The sequence below is a fragment of the Salmo salar genome, chromosome 14 (assembly GCF_965601325.2).
Source record: "Salmo salar chromosome 14, fSalSal1, whole genome shotgun sequence".
Taxonomy (NCBI): Eukaryota; Metazoa; Chordata; class Actinopteri; order Salmoniformes; family Salmonidae; genus Salmo; species Salmo salar.
In genome coordinates, this window is record NC_138304.1 from 53185327 (window position 1) to 53203002 (window position 17676).

General features: G+C 43.5%; 1 protein-coding gene across 1 annotated transcript in view; it reads right to left on the bottom strand.

The window, feature by feature from the left end:
- Positions 1 to 17676, bottom strand: part of mtcl1 (microtubule crosslinking factor 1) — a 268316-nt gene that overhangs the window by 128964 nt on the left and 121676 nt on the right. Inside the window, exons 7-10 of the mRNA XM_045694519.2 lie at positions 6383 to 6487; positions 5443 to 5676; positions 1270 to 1443; positions 509 to 676 (exon numbers count right to left, since the gene is read on the bottom strand). Of these exons, the coding sequence (XP_045550475.2) occupies positions 509 to 676; positions 1270 to 1443; positions 5443 to 5676; positions 6383 to 6487 (681 nt within the window). The remainder of the gene's footprint in view (positions 1 to 508; positions 677 to 1269; positions 1444 to 5442; positions 5677 to 6382; positions 6488 to 17676) is intronic.

Sequence of the window (17676 nt, forward strand, 5' to 3'; positions counted from 1 at the left end):
GGTAGAACCCTTTTCGGTTCCAGTTAGAACCCCTTTGAAATTCATGTAGAACCCTTTACACAGAGGGTTCTATATGAAATCCAAAAGAGTTCTACCTGGAACAAAAAAGGGCTTTACCTAGAACCAAAAAGGGTTCTCCTATGGGGACAGCCAAATAAACCTTATGGAACCCTTTTTTCTAAGAGTGTACTAATATTTCAAAGGAACTACTGAATGTAATTCAAGCCGTTCCGAAGGAAACTGAAGGGAACAACAGAAAGAGAACAACAGAAACAATGGAATATTTAAACCAGGGGTGAGATATCTGTGATTATAGTTGTGTATTTTGGAGCATCTTTCTCCAGCAGCCTGTATTGTGAAACAGAAAGAGTGTGTCTGTCGTGTGTGTGTGTGTGTGTGTGTGTGTGTGTGGTGTGTGTGTGTGTGTGTGGTGTGTGTGTGTGTGTGTGTGTGTGTGTGTGTGGTGTGTGTGTGTGTGTGTGTGTGTGTGTGTCTGTGTGTGTGTTACCTGAGCGACGTGACACTTCATCTCGGCCCATTTGACCTCCCAGGAAGCCTTGTCATTGGCGTAGTTCTGCTGCAGCTGGCACCTCCTGTTCTCCTCCTCCCTCAACTCTGACCTGAACTCCTCTAACAGGGAGCGCACCGCCTGGAGCACCCTACGGTTCTCACCCACCTGGAGAAGAGGAGCGGGGGAGGAAGCGGGGGAGGAGCGGGGGAGGAGCAGGGGAGGAAGCGGGGGAGGAACGGGGGAGGCAGCGGGGGAGGAAGCGGGGAAGGAAGCTCATGGATCATTAATTTATTTAAGATCTTTCCATTTACCTAATAATATCATCTGTTTCTACACACAAGCCATACTTGTTAATGTTCAAGTTGATCTACACACAACACACCATAAAAACTCATACTATATTCTGGCTTGATGGATAAAATGTACGTTAGTACAAGGTTCTGTTGAGGTCTGTTCTATAACATGTTCTAGTCTCTGTTGTGGTCTGTTGTATAACATGGTCTGTTGTGGTCTGTTGTATAACATGGTCTGTTGTGGTCTGTTGTATAACATGGTCTGTTGTGGTCTGTTGTGGTATGTTGTGGTCTGTTGTATAACATGCTCTGGGATCATTGAACTCCACTGTACTTCAACAGACTTTTCACTCATCCAAAGTGCCTTTTAATCGAGGGTTTAATTCAGGGTTTAATCCAGGGTTTAATCCAGGGTTTAATCCAGGGTTGGAGTGTATCAACAGCTAGAAATCCATTGTACCCTACCTGTGTCTGGTGCTGCAGGCGTTCAGTGGAGTGGAGTTGGGTTGTGGGGCCAGGGTGGGGGCTGTCTCTCTGGGGTAGCTGGGTACACGACCTATCCCTGTCCTCTCTCTCCGTCTCTCCCTCTCCATGCTCCAAGATCACCCCCAGCTCTGGAATAGCCTCCAACTTCTCATACTGCGACAAACAAGACATGGAATAACAAGGTTATTATAGCCAACAATAACAAGGTTATTATAGCCAACATTATTATAGCCAACAATAACAAGGTTATTATAGCCAACAATAACAAGGTTATTATAGCCAACAATAACAAGGTTATTAAAGCCAACAATCGCAAGGTTATTATAGCCAACAATAATAAGGTAATTATAGCCAACAATAACAAGGTTATTAAAGCCAACAATAACAAGGTTATTTTAGCCAATTCCAAAGACATAGAATAACAAGGTTATTATAGCCAACAATAACAAGGTTATTATAGTCAACTACAAAGACATGGAATAACAAGGTTATTATAGCCGACAATAACAAAAGTTATTATAGCCAACAATAACAAGGTTATTATAGTCAACTACAAAGACATGGAATAACAAGGTTATTATAGTCAACAATAACCAACAATAACAAGGTTATTATAGCCAACAATAACAAGGTTATTATAGCCAACAATAACAAGGTTATTATAGCCAACAATAACAAGGTTATTATAGCCAACAATAACACGGTTATTATAGCCAACAATAACAAGGTTATTATAGCCACACAATAACACGGTTATTAAAGCCAACAATAACACGGTTATTATAGCCAACAATAACAAGGTTATTATAGCCAACAATAACACGGTTATTAAAGCCAACAATAACACGGTTATTATAGCCAACAATAACAAGGTTATTATAGCCAACAATAACAAGGTAATTATAGCCAACAATAACAAGGTTATTATAGTCAACTACAAAGACATGGAATAACAAGGTTATTATAGCCAACAATAACACGGTTATGATAGCCTACAATAACAAGGTTATTATAGCCGACAACAACAAGGTTATTATAGGCAACAACAAAGACATGGAATAACAAGGTTATTATAGCCAACAATAACAAGGTTATTATAGCCAATAACAAAGACATGGAATAACAAGGTTATTATAGCCAACAATAACACAGTTATTATACCCAACAATAACAAGGTTATTATACCCAACAATAACAAGGTTATTATAGGCAACAATAACAAGGTTATTATAGCCAACAACAAAGACATGGAATAACAAGGTAATTATAGCCAACATCAAAGCAAGGAAAGGAGTAGTACACCATTAAACTAACTAACCAACCAACAAACTGAAAGTCAGTCAATCAATCACTCAGTTGACCAATCAAACAAGCTGATCCTGCACTGCTAAGTGATTTTGAGCTAGATGTCAATCCTCCTGCAGGAAAACTATTGGGAATGCAGGCTTTTTCTCCAGCCCTGCTGTTATTCACTGATTGGTTTAACCAAATGTACTCCGCTCAATCCTACTCTTCTAAGTGATTGACTGATTTATGGTTTGTTGATATAGTTGGTTTGATTGGATGGTTTAGAGACTGTGTGGAGTGCCTCCGGAGAAATTGTTCCCAACCACTGTCAGAAATGTTTTCATGGTTACAGCACCTCCTCACAGCTGCCCACAGTACTGAGGCTAGGAAACACTGTCACCACCGATAAATCATGCTTTACACCTGGCCACCCCTACCCTGGCCAACAGCCCTGCACCCCCCACAGCAACTTGCCCAAGCCTCCTCCATTTCTCCTTCACCCAAATCCAGATAGCTGATGTTCTGAAAGAGCTGCAAAATCTGGACCCCTACAAATTTTTTATTTTAAATTTTTTGTCATTTAGCAGACGCTCTTATCCAGAGCGACTTACAGTAGTGAATGCATACATTTCTTTATTTTTTCCCCCGTGGGAATCGAACCCACAACCCTGGCGTTGCAAACACCATGCTCTACCAACTGAGCCACACGGGACCACAAATCAGCAGGACTAGACAATCTGGACCCTATCTTTCTAAAATTATCAGCCGAAATTGTTGCAACCCCTATTACTAGCCTGTTCAACCTCTCTTTCATATTGTCTGAGATCCCCAAAGATTGGAAAGCTGCCGCGGTCATCCCCCTCTTCAAAGGGGTGACACTCTAGACCCAAACTGCTACAGACCTATATCTATCCTACCCTGCCTTTCTAAAGTCTTCAAAAGCCAAGTTAACAAACAGATTACCGACCATTTTGAATCCCACTGTACCTTCTCCGCTATGCAATCTGGTTTCAGAGCTGGTCATGGGTGCACTTCAGCCACGCTCAAGGTCCTAAACGATATCATAACCAACATCGATAAGAGACATTACTGTGCAGCCGTATTCATAGACCTGGCCAAGGCTTTTGACTCTGTCAATCACCACATTCTTATCGGCAGACTCAACAGCCTTGGTTTCTCAAATGATTGCCTCGCCTGGTTCACCAACTACTTCTCAGACAGAGTTCAGTGTGTCAAATCGGAGGGCCTGTTGTCCAGACCTCTAGCAGTTTCTATGGGGGTGTGACAGGGTTCAATTCTTGGGCCGAATCTTTTCTCTGTATACATCAATGATATCGCACTTGCTGCTGGTGATTCTCTGATCCAACTCCACGCAGACGACACCATTCTGTATACATCTGGCCCTTCTTTGGACACTGTGTTAACTAACCTCCAGACGAGCTTCAATGCCATACAACTCTCCTTCCGTGGTCTCCAACTGCTCTTAAATGCAAGTAAAACTAAATGCATGCTATTCAACTGATCGGTACCAGCACCTGCCCAACCGTCCAGCATCACTACTCTGGACGGTTCTGAATTAGAATATGTGGACAACTACAAATACCTAGGTGTCTGGTTAGACTGTAAACTCTCCTTCCGGACTCACATCAAACATCTCCAATCCAAAATTAAATCTAGAATCGGCTTCCTATTTCGCAACAAAGCATCCTTCACTCATGCTGCCAAACATACTCTCCTAAAACTGACTATCCTACAGGTCCTTGACTTCAGCGATGCCATTTACAAAATAGCCTCCAACACTACTCAGCAAACTGGATGTAGTCTATCACAGTGCCATCCGTTTTGTCACCAAAGCCCCATATACTACCCACCACTGCGACCTGTATGTTCTCGTTGGCTGGCCCTCGCTTCATATTCGTCGCCAAACTCACTGGCTCCAGGTCATCTATAAGTCTTTGCTAGGTAAAGTTCCCCCTTATCTCAGCTCACTGGTCACCATAGCAGCACCCACCTGTAGCACGCGCTCCAGCAGGTATATTTCACTGGTCACCCCCAAAGCCAATTCCTCCTTTGGCAGCCTCTCCTTCCAGTTCTCTGCTGCCAATGACTGGAACGAACTGCAAAAATCACTGAAGCTGGAGACTCATATCTCCCTCACTAGCTTAAAGCACCAGCTGTCAGAGCAGCTCACAGATCACTGCACCTGTACATAGCCCATCTGTAAATAGCCCATCTAACTACCTCATCCCCATACTGTTATTTTTTGTTGTTGTTGGTCCTTTGCACCCCAGTATCTCTACTTGCACATTCATCTTCTGCACATCTATCCCTCCAGTCTCTATCACTCCAGTGTTTAATTGCTAAATTGAAATTATTTCGCCACTATGGCCTATTTATTGCCTTACCTCCCTCATCTTACCTCATTTGCACACACTGTATATAGACTTTTTTCCTATTGTGTTATTGACGATATGTTTGTTTTACTCCATGTGTAACTCTATGTTGTTGTTTATGTCGCACTGCTTTGCTTTATCTTGGCCAGGTCGCAGTTGTAAATGAGAACTTCTCAACTGGCCTACCTGGTTAAATAAAGGTGAAATAAATAAAATAAAATAAACAAATTGGATTGGGGAGACATATTCAGCAGCTTTCTAGGAGAAGGGTTGGACAAGTATGTGATGTCTCCTCCCCTGTCTCTGTCCTCTTCCCCAGCCTCCAGACTAAACTACCTGGGGTTCAGCCTCTACCTCTAGCCAGTCATCTCACCTCTGAGTCTGATGTCTCCTCCCCTGTCTCTGTCCTCTTCCCCAGCCTCCAGACTAAACTACCTGGGGTTCAGCCTCTACCTCTAGCCAGTCATCTCACCTCTGAGTGTGCTGTCTCCTCCACTGTGTCTGTCCTCTTCCCCAACCTCCAGTGCATGAGGATCCAGCGTAGCTTCATATAGAAGATGATGGTGTTGTGTCTGAACAACTGGACCTCCTGCTGCAGTAGGGTTCTCTCCTGGACCCAGGGAGCCTCGTGGGCCTGCAGGCCCATCAGATCCAGACCCCCTCTGGGCTTCACACCCTGCACCTCCAGCCGCCTCCGTTCCTCATCCTGGTGGGGAGAGAGGTAGGGATGGGGAAGGTGGGAGGGAGGGAGGAGAGAGGGGTGATAGAGAGAGGAACAGGGGGGAGGGGGGTAATGGGGGGAGATAGAGAGGGGAACAGGGAGGAGGAGGAGGGGTGAAGGGGGGAGATAGAGAGAGGAACAGGGGAGGAGGTGGGGTGATAGAGAGGGGAACAGGGAGGAGGAGGGGTGATGGGGGGAGATAGAGAGAGGAACAGGGAGGAGGGGTGATAGGGGGGAGATAGAGAGAGGAACAGGGAGGAGGGGTGATGGGGGAGATAGAGAGAGGAACAGGGAGGAGGGGTGATGGGGGAGATAGAGAGGGGAACAGTACAGTACTTTACCTGTTACTATGAGTCAAGCTGTACCAGTACTTTACCTGTTACTATGAGTCAAGCTGTACTAGTACTTTACCTGTTACTATGAGTCAAGCTGTACCAGTACTTTACCTGTTACTATGAGTCAAGCTGTACCAGTACTTTACCTGTTACTATGAGTCAAGCTGTACCAGTACTTTACCTGTTACTATGAGTCAAGCTGTACCAGTACTTTACCTGTTACTATGAGTCAAGCTGTACCAGTACTTTACCTGTTACTATGAGTCAAGCTGTACCAGTACTTTACCTGTTACTATGAGTCAAGCTGTACCAGTACTTTACCTGTTACTATGAGTCAAGCTGTACCAGTACTTTACCTGTGCCATGGTCCCAGAGAAGGCCTCTCTGTCCTCCTGTCCAGGCCTCAACCTGCGATCGTGATCCAGTCGGAATTGCATCTCTGCCCCAGCTGTGTCACGTAGCTGTACCCCCCAAAACATTAACCGGACAACACACAGTTACCCTCAGAGCTGTACCCCCCAAAACATTAACCGGATGACATACAGTTACCCTCAGAGCTGTACCCCCCAAAACATTAACCGGACAACACACAGTTACCCTCAGAGCTGTACCCCCCAAAACATTAACCGGACAACACACAGTTACCCTCAGAGCTGTACCCCCCAAAACATTAACCGGACAACACACAGTTACCCTCAGAGCTGTACCCCCCAAAACATTAACCGGACAACACACAGTTACCCTCAGAGCTGTACCCCCCAAAACATTAACAGGACAACACACAGTTACCCTAAGAGCTGTACCCCCCCCAAAACATTAACCGGACAACACACAGTTACCCTCAGAGCTGTACCCCCCAAAACATTAACCGGACAACACACAGTTACCCTCAGAGCTGTACCCCCCCAAAACATTAACCAGACAACACACAGTTACCCTCAGAGCTGTACCCCTCAACACAGTTACCCTCAGAGCTGTACCCCTCAGAGCTGTATCCCTCAACACAGTTACCCTCAGAGCTGTACCCCTCAACACAGTTGCCCTCAGAGCTGTACCCCTCAGAGCTGTATCCCTCAACACAGTTACCCTCATAGCTGTACCCCTCAACACAGTTACCCTCAGAGCTGTACCCCTCAACACAGTTACCCTCATAGCTGTACCCCTCAGAGCTGTACCCCTCAACACAGTTACCCTCAGAGCTGTACCCCTCAACACAGTTACTCTCAGAGCTGTACCCCTCAACAGTTACCCTCAGAGCTGTACCCCTTAACAGAGTTACCCTCAGAGCTGTACCCCTCAACACAGTTACCCTCAGAGCTGTACCCCTTAACACAGGTACCCTCAGAGCTGTACCCCTTAACACAGTTACCCTCAGAGCTGTACCCCTCAACACAGTTACCCCTCAGAGCTGTACCCCTCAACACAGTTACCCTCAGAGCTGTACCCCTCAACACAGTTACCCTCAGAGCTGTACCCCTCAGAGCTGTACCCCTCAACACAGTTACCCTCAGAGCTGTACCCCTCAACAGTTACCCTCAGAGCTGTACCCCTTAACAGGGTTACCCTCAGAGCTGTACCCCTCAACACAGTTACCCTCAGCGCTGTACCCCTCAACACAGTTACCCTCAGAGCTGTACCCCTCAATACAGTTACCCTCAGAGCTGTACCCCTCAGAGCTGTATTCCCTCAACACAGTTACCCTCAGAGCTGTACCCCTCAACACAGTTACCCTCAGAGCTGTACCCCTCAACACAGTTACCCTCAGAGCTGTACCCCTCAACACAGTTACCCTCAGAGCTGTACCCCTCAGAGCTGTATCCCTCAACACAGTTACCCTCAGAGCTGTACCCCTCAACACAGTTACCCTCAGAGCTGTACCCCTCAACACAGTTACCCTCAGAGCTGTACCCCTCAACACAGTTGCCCTCAGAGCTGTACCCCTCAACACAGTTACCCTCAGAGCTGTACCCCTCAACACAGTTACCCTCAGAGCTGTACCCCTCAACACAGTTACCCTCAGAGCTGTACGCCTTAACACAGTTACCCTCAGAGCTGTACCCCTCAGAGCTGTACCCCTCAACACAGTTACCCTCAGAGCTGTACCCCTCAACACAGTTACCCTCAGAGCTGTACCCCTCAGAGCTGTACCCCTCATCACAGTTACCCTCAGAGCTGTACCCCTTAACACAGTTACCCTCAGAGCTGTACCCCTCAGAGCTGTACCCCTCAACACAGTTACCCTCAGAGCTGTACCCCTCAGAGCTGTACCCCTCAACACAGTTACCCTCAGAGCTGTACGCCTCAGAGCTGTACCCCTCAACACAGTTACCCTCAGAGCTGTACCCCTCAACACAGTTACCCTCAGAGCTGTACCCCTCAACACAGTTACCCTCAGAGCTGTGCCCCTCAACACAGTTACCCTCAGAACAGGCCAAACATACCTCCATAATAGCCTGGGCACCAATGTTTGGCAATGACATAGCGTACAAGGAGTGTAATGTCAGCTAAACAGACTGGTACCCAGGCTAAATCCATAATGGGCAAATGCTTACTTGAAATCTGTGGGCATAACTCGAGATTTACCATTGACGTCAATACTAAACAAAAATACACGCATGGACCTCAAGTTTGACCCTATGTGTAAATGTTGTGCCTTTCATAATGCCTTCAGTGACGTCTAGGGTTGCAAAATTCTGGTAAGTTTTCCCAAATTCCCAGGTTTTCCAGAAATCCCGGTTAGAAGATTGCCCGGAATCAGAAGGAAATCCGGACCAGGATTTCTGGGAAACCAGGACATTTTGTGAAAGATACTGGAATTTGTCTGTAACTCCACAGACTGAACAGTACAGTACTCCATCAGTCATCATTACACCCTCAGTATTATCTAGGTACCTACAGACTGTACAGTACAGTACTCCATCAGTCATCATTATACCCTCAGTATTATCTAGGTACTTACAGACTGTACAGTACAGTACTCCATCAGTCATCATTAAACCCTCAGTATTATCTAGGTACCTACAGACAGTACAGTACAGTACTCCATCAGTCATCATTACACCCTCAGTATTATCTAGGTACCTACAGACTGTACAGTACTCCATCAGTCATCATTATACCCTCAGTATTATCTAGGTACTTACAGACTGTACAGTACAGTACTCCATCAGTCATCATTAAACCCTCAGTATTATCTAGGTACCTACAGACTGTACAGTACAGTACTCCATCAGTCATCATTAAACCCTCAGTATTATCTAGGTACTTACAGACTGTACAGTACAGTACTCCATCAGTCATCATTACACCCTCAGTATTATCTAGGTACCTACAGACTGTACAGTACAGTACTCCATCAGTCATCATTACACCCTCAGTATTATCTAGGTACTTACAGACTGTACAGTACAGTACTCCATCAGTCATCATTAAACCCTCAGTATTATCTAGGTACCTACAGACTGTACAGTACAGTACTCCATCAGTCATCATTATACCCTCAGTATTATCTAGGTACTTACAGACTGTACAGTACAGTACTCCATCAGTCATCATTACACCCTCAGTATTATCTAGGTACCTACAGACTGTACAGTACAGTACTCCATCAGTCATCATTAAACCCTCAGTATTATCTAGGTACCTACAGACTGTACAGTACAGTACTCCATCAGTCATCATTACACCCTCAGTATTATCTAGGTACCTACAGACAGTACAGTACAGTACTCCAACAGTCATCATTAAACCCTCAGTATTATCTAGGTACCCACAGACTGTACAGTACTCCATCAGTCATCATTAAACCCTCAGTATTATCTAGGTACTTACAGACTGTACAGTACAGTACTCCATCAGTCATCATTACACCCTCAGTATTATCTAGGTACCTACAGACTGTACAGTACTCCATCAGTCATCATTACACCCTCAGTATTATCTAGGTACCTACAGACTGTACAGTACAGTACTCCATCAGTCATCATTACACCCTCAGTATTATCTAGGTACCTACAGACTGTACAGTACTCCATCAGTCATCATTACACCCTCAGTATTATCTAGGTACTTACAGACTGTACAGTACAGTACTCCATCAGTCATCATTAAACCCTCAGTATTATCTAGGTACTTACAGACTGTACAGTACAGTACTCCATCAGTCATCATTACACCCTCAGTATTATCTAGGTACCTACAGACTGTACAGTACAGTACTCCATCAGTCATCATTAAACCCTCAGTATTATCTAGGTACCTACAGACTGTACAGTACTCCATCAGTCATCATTATACCCTCAGTATTATCTAGGTACCTACAGACTGTACAGTACTCCATCAGTCATCATTAAACCCTCAGTATTATCTAGGTACCTACAGACAGTACAGTACAGTACTCCATCAGTCATCATTAAACCCTCAGTATTATCTAGGTACTTACAGACTGTACAGTACAGTACTCCATCAGTCATCATTACACCCTCAGTATTATCTAGGTACTTACAGACTGTACAGTACAGTACTCCATCAGTCATCATTACACCCTCGGTATTATCTAGGTACTTACAGACTGTACAGTACAGTACTCCATCAGTCATCATTAAACCCTCAGTATTATCTAGGTACCTACAGACTGTACAGTACAGTACTCCATCAGTCATCATTATACCCTCAGTATTATCTAGGTACTTACAGACTGTACAGTACAGTACTCCATCAGTCATCATTACACCCTCAGTATTATCTAGGTACCTACAGACTGTACAGTACAGTACTCCATCAGTCATCATTAAACCCTCAGTATTATCTAGGTACCTACAGACTGTACAGTACAGTACTCCATCAGTCATCATTACACCCTCAGTATTATCTAGGTACCTACAGACAGTACAGTACAGTACTCCAACAGTCATCATTAAACCCTCAGTATTATCTAGGTACCCACAGACTGTACAGTACTCCATCAGTCATCATTAAAGCCTCAGTATTATCTAGGTACTTACAGACTGTACAGTACAGTACTCCATCAGTCATCATTACACCCTCAGTATTATCTAGGTACCTACAGACTGTACAGTACTCCATCAGTCATCATTACACCCTCAGTATTATCTAGGTACCTACAGACTGTACAGTACAGTACTCCATCAGTCATCATTACACCCTCAGTATTATCTAGGTTCCTACAGACTGTACAGTACTCCATCAGTCATCATTACACCCTCAGTATTATCTAGGTACTTACAGACTGTACAGTACAGTACTCCATCAGGCATCATTAAACCCTCAGTATTATCTAGGTACTTACAGACTGTACAGTACAGTACTCCATCAGTCATCATTACACCCTCAGTATTATCTAGGTACCTACAGACTGTACAGTACAGTACTCCATCAGTCATTATTAAATCCTCAGTATTATCTAGGTACCTACAGACTGTACAGTACTCCATCAGTCATCATTATACCCTCAGTATTATCTAGGTACCTACAGACTGTACAGTACTCCATCAGTCATCATTAAACCCTCAGTATTATCTAGGTACCTACAGACAGTACAGTACTCCATCAGTCATCATTACACCCTCAGTATTATCTAGGTACCTACAGACTGTACAGTACAGTACTCCATCAGTCATCATTACACCCTCAGTATTATCTAGGTACCTACAGACTGTACAGTACAGTACTCCATCAGTCATCATTAAACCCTCAGTATTATCTAGGTACCTACAGACTGTACAGTACAGTACTCCATCAGTCATCATTACACCCTCAGTATTATATAGGTACTTACAGACTGTACAGTACAGTACTCCATCAGTCATCATTAAACCCTCAGTATTATCTAGGTACTTACAGACTGTACAGTACAGTACTCCATCAGTCATCATTAAACCCTCAGTATTATCTAGGTACCTACAGACTGTACAGTACAGTACTCCATCAGTCATCATTACACCCTCAGTATTATCTAGGTACCTACAGACAGTACAGTACAGTACTACAACAGTCATCATTAAACCCTCAGTATTATCTAGGTACCTACAGACTGTACAGTACTCCATCAGTCATCATTACACCCTCAGTATTATCTAGGTACCTACAGACTGTACAGTACAGTACTCCATCAGTCATCATTACACCCTCAGTATTATCTAGGTACCTACAGACTGTACAGTACTCCATCAGTCATCATTACACCCTCAGTATTATCTAGGTACTTACAGACTGTACAGTACAGTACTCCATCAGTCATCATTAAACCCTCAGTATTATCTAGGTACTTACAGACTGTACAGTACAGTACTCCATCAGTCATCATTACACCCTCAGTATTATCTAGGTACCTACAGACTGTACAGTACAGTACTCCATCAGTCATCATTAAATCCTCAGTATTATCTAGGTACCTACAGACTGTACAGTACTCCATCAGTCATCATTATACCCTCAGTATTATCTAGGTACCTACAGACTGTACAGTACTCCATCAGTCATCATTAAACCCTCAGTATTATCTAGGTACCTACAGACAGTACAGTACTCCATCAGTCATCATTACACCCTCAGTATTATCTAGGTACCTACAGACTGTACAGTACAGTACTCCATCAGTCATCATTACACCCTCAGTATTATCTAGGTACCTACAGACTGTACAGTACAGTACTCCATCAGTCATCATTAAACCCTCAGTATTATCTAGGTACCTACAGACTGTACAGTACAGTACTCCATCAGTCATCATTACACCCTCAGTATTATCTAGGTACTTACAGACTGTACAGTACAGTACTCCATCAGTCATCATTAAACCCTCAGTATTATCTAGGTACCTACAGACTGTACAGTACAGTACTCCATCAGTCATCATTACACCCTCAGTATTATCTAGGTACCTACAGACTGTACAGTACAGTACTCCATCAGTCATCATTACACCCTCAGTATTATCTAGGTACCTACAGACTGTACAGTACTCCATCAGTCATCATTAAACCCTCAGTATTATCTAGGTACCTACAGACTGTACAGTACAGTACTCCATCAGTCATCATTACACCCTCAGTATTATCTAGGTACCTACAGACTGTACAGTACTCCATCAGTCATCATTACACCCTCAGTATTATCTAGGTACCTACAGACTGTACAGTACTCCATCAGTCATCATTACAACCTCAGTATTATCTAGGTACCTACAGACTGTACAGTACAGTACTCCATCAGTCATCATTAAACCCTCAGTATTATCTAGGTACCTACAGACTGTACAGTACTCCATCAGTCATCATTAAACCCTCAGTATTATCTAGGTACTTACAGACTGTACAGTACAGTACTCCATCAGTCATCATTAAACCCTCAGTATTATCTAGGTACCTACAGACTGTACAGTACAGTACTCCATCAGTCATCATTAAACCCTCAGTATTATCTAGGTACTTACAGACTGTACAGTACAGTTCTCCATCAGTCATCATTAAACCCTCAGTATTATCTAGGTACCTACAGACTGTACAGTACAGTACTCCATCAGTCAGTATTATATAGGTACTTACAGGATTATCAATTCATGTATATTTCTACAGGCTGACGGATGTGAGCAGAGCAGATATGAGAGCTACATTATATTAGAGAGGGACTGTGTTCTAATGGGACTGTGTTCTAATGGGACTGTGTTCTAATGGGACTCTGTTCTGTGTTCTAATGGGACTGTGTTCTAATGGGACTGTGTTCTAAATGGACTGTGTTCTGTGTTCTAATGGGAGTGTGTTCTAATGGGACTGTGTTCTAATGGGACTGTGTTCTGTGTTCTAATGGGACTGTGTTCTAATGGGACTGTGTTCTGTGTTCTAATGGGACTGTGTCCTAATGGGACTGTGTTCTGTGTTCTAATGGGACTGTGTCCTAATGGGACTGTGTTCTAATCGGACTGTGTTCTGTGTTCTAATGGGACTGTGTCCTAATGGGACTGTGTTCTAATGGGACTGTGTCCTAATGGGACTGTGTTCTAATGGGACTGTGTTCTGTGTTCTAATGGGACTGTGTCCTAATGGGACTGTGTCCTAATGGGACTGTGTTCTGTGTTCTAATGGGACTGTGTTCTAATGGGACTGTGTTCTAATGGGACTGTGTTCTGTGTTCTAATGGGACTGTGTCCTAATGGGACTGTGTTCTGTGTTCTAATGGGACTGTGTTCTGTGTTCTAATGGGACTGTGTTCTAATGGGACTGTGTTCTAATGGGACTGTGTTCTGTGTTCTAATGGACAGTTGGTAGAGCTCAGTTGGTAGAGCATGGTGTGTGTGCAACGCCAGGGTTGTGGGTTCGATTCCTACGGGGGGCCAGTACAAAAAAAACAAAATACAAATAAAAAAAATATATATTAAAAAAAATAATAATAATAATATTGGATTAAATGTATGCATTCACTACTGTAAGTCGCTCTGGATAAGAGCGTCTGATAAATGACTAAAATGTAATGACCTGTGTTCTGTGTCCTAATGGGACTGTGTTCTGTGTTCTAATGGGACTGTGTTCTAATGGGACTGTGTTCTGTGTTCTAATGGGACTGTGTTCTGTGTTCTAATGGGACTGTGTTCTAATCGGACTGTGTTCTGTGTTCTAATGGGACTGTGTCCTAATGGGACTGTGTTCTAATGGGACTGTGTTCTAATGGGACTGTGTCCTAATGGGACTGTGTTCTAATGGGACTGTGTTCTGTGTTCTAATGGGACTGTGTCCTAATGGGACTGTGTTCTAATGGGACTGTGTTCTGTGTTCTAATGGGAGTGTGTTCTAATGGGACTGTGTTCTAATGGGACTGTGTTCTGTGTTCTAATGGGACTGTGTTCTAATGGGACTGTGTTCTGTGTTCTAATGGGACTGTGTCCTAATGGGACTGTGTTCTGTGTTCTAATGGGACTGTGTCCTAATGGGACTGTGTTCTAATCGGACTGTGTTCTGTGTTCTAATGGGACTGTGTCCTAATGGGACTGTGTTCTAATGGGACTGTGTTCTAATGGGACTGTGTCCTAATGGGACTGTGTTCTAATGGGACTGTGTTCTGTGTTCTAATGGGACTGTGTCCTAATGGGACTGTGTCCTAATGGGACTGTGTTCTGTGTTCTAATGGGACTGTGTTCTAATGGGACTGTGTTCTGTGTTCTAATGGGACTGTGTCCTAATGGGACTGTGTTCTGTGTTCTAATGGGACTGTGTTCTGTGTTCTAATGGGACTGTGTTCTAATGGGACTGTGTTCTAATGGGACTGTGTTCTGTGTTCTAATGGACAGTTGGTAGAGCTCAGTTGGTAGAGCATGGTGTGTGTGCAACGCCAGGGTTGTGGGTTCGATTCTTACGGGGGGCCAGTACAAAAAAAACAAAATACAAATAAAAAAAATATATATTAAAAAAATAATAATAATAATATTGGATTAAATGTATGCATTCACTACTGTAAGTCGCTCTGGATAAGAGCGTCTGATAAATTACTAAAATGTAATGACCTGTGTTCTGTGTCCTAATGGGACTGTGTTCTATGTTCTAATGGGACTGTGTTCTAATGGGACTGTGTTCTGTGTTCTAATGGGACTGTGTTCTGTGTTCTAATGGGACTGTGTTCTAATGGGACTGTGTTCTAATGGGACTGTGTTCTGTGTTCTAATGGGACTGTGTTCTAATGGGACTGTGTTCTAATGGGACTGTGTTCTAATGGGACTGTGTTCTGTGTTCTAATGGGACTGTGTTCTAATGGGACTGTGTTCTAATGGGACTGTGTTCTGTGTTCTAATGGGACTGTGTCCTAATGGGACTGTGTTCTGTGTTCTAATGGGACTGTGTTCTAATGGGACTGTGTTCTAATGGGACTGTGTTCTGTGTTCTAATGGGACTGTGTTCTAATGGGACTGTGTTCTAATGGGACTGTGTTCTGTGTTCTAATGGACAGTTGGTAGAGCTCAGTTGGTAGAGCATGGTGTGTGTGCAACGCCAGGGTTGTGGGTTCGATTCCTACGGGGGGCCAGTACAAAAAAAACAAAATACAAATAAAAAAAATATATATTAAAAAAAATAATAATAATAATATTGGATTAAATGTATGCATTCACTACTGTAAGTCGCTCTGGATAAGAGCGTCTGATAAATGACTAAAATGTAATGACCTGTGTTCTGTGTCCTAATGGGACTGTGTTCTGTGTTCTAATGGGACTGTGTTCTAATGGGACTGTGTTCTGTGTTCTAATGGGACTGTGTTCTGTGTTCTAATGGGACTGTGTTCTAATCGGACTGTGTTCTGTGTTCTAATGGGACTGTGTCCTAATGGGACTGTGTTCTATTGGGACTGTGTTCTAATGGGACTGTGTCCTAATGGGACTGTGTTCTAATGGGACTGTGTTCTGTGTTCTAATGGGACTGTGTCCTAATGGGACTGTGTTCTAATGGGACTGTGTTCTAATGGGACTGTGTTCTAATGGGACTGTGTTCTGTGTTCTAATGGGACTGTGTTCTAATGGGACTGTGTTCTGTGTTCTAATGGGACTGTGTCCTAATGGGACTGTGTTCTGTGTTCTAATGGGACTGTGTTCTAATGGGACTGTGTTCTAATGGGACTGTGTTCTGTGTTCTAATGGGACTGTGTTCTGTGTTCTAATGGGACTGTGTTCTAATGGGACTGTGTTCTAATGGGACTGTGTTCTGTGTTCTAATGGGACTGTGTTCTAATGGGACTGTGTTCTAATGGGACTGTGTTCTGTGTTCTAATGGACAGTTGGTAGAGCTCAGTTGGTAGAGCATGGTGTGTGTGCAACGCCAGGGTTGTGGGTTCGATTCCTACGGGGGGCCAGTACAAAAAAAACAAAATACAAATAAAAAAAATATATATTAAAAAAAATAATAATAATAATATTGGATTAAATGTATGCATTCACTACTGTAAGTCGCTCTGGATAAGAGCGTCTGATAAATGACTAAAATGTAATGACCTGTGTTCTGTGTCCTAATGGGACTGTGTTCTGTGTTCTAATGGGACTGTGTTCTAATGGGACTGTGTTCTGTGTTCTAATGGGACTGTGTTCTGTGTTCTAATGGGACTGTGTTCTAATCGGACTGTGTTCTGTGTTCTAATGGGACTGTGTCCTAATGGGACTGTGTTCTATTGGGACTGTGTTCTAATGGGACTGTGTCCTAATGGGACTGTGTTCTAATGGGACTGTGTTCTAATGGGACTGTGTTCTAATGAGACTGTGTTCTGTGTTCTAATGGGACTGTGTTCTAATGGGACTGTGTTCTGTGTTCTAATGGGACTGTGTCCTAATGGGACTGTGTTCTGTGTTCTAATGGGACTGTGTTCTAATGGGACTGTGTTCTAATGGGACTGTGTTCTGTGTTCTAATGGGACTGTGTTCTAATGGGACTGTGTTCTAATGGGACTGTGTTCTGTGTTCTAATGGACAGTTGGTAGAGCTCAGTTGGTAGAGCATGGTGTGTGTGCAACGCCAGGGTTGTGGGTTCGATTCCTACGGGGGGCCAGTACAAAAAAAACAAAATACAAATAAAAAAAATATATATTAAAAAAAATAATAATAATAATATTGGATTAAATGTATGCATTCACTACTGTAAGTCGCTCTGGATAAGAGCGTCTG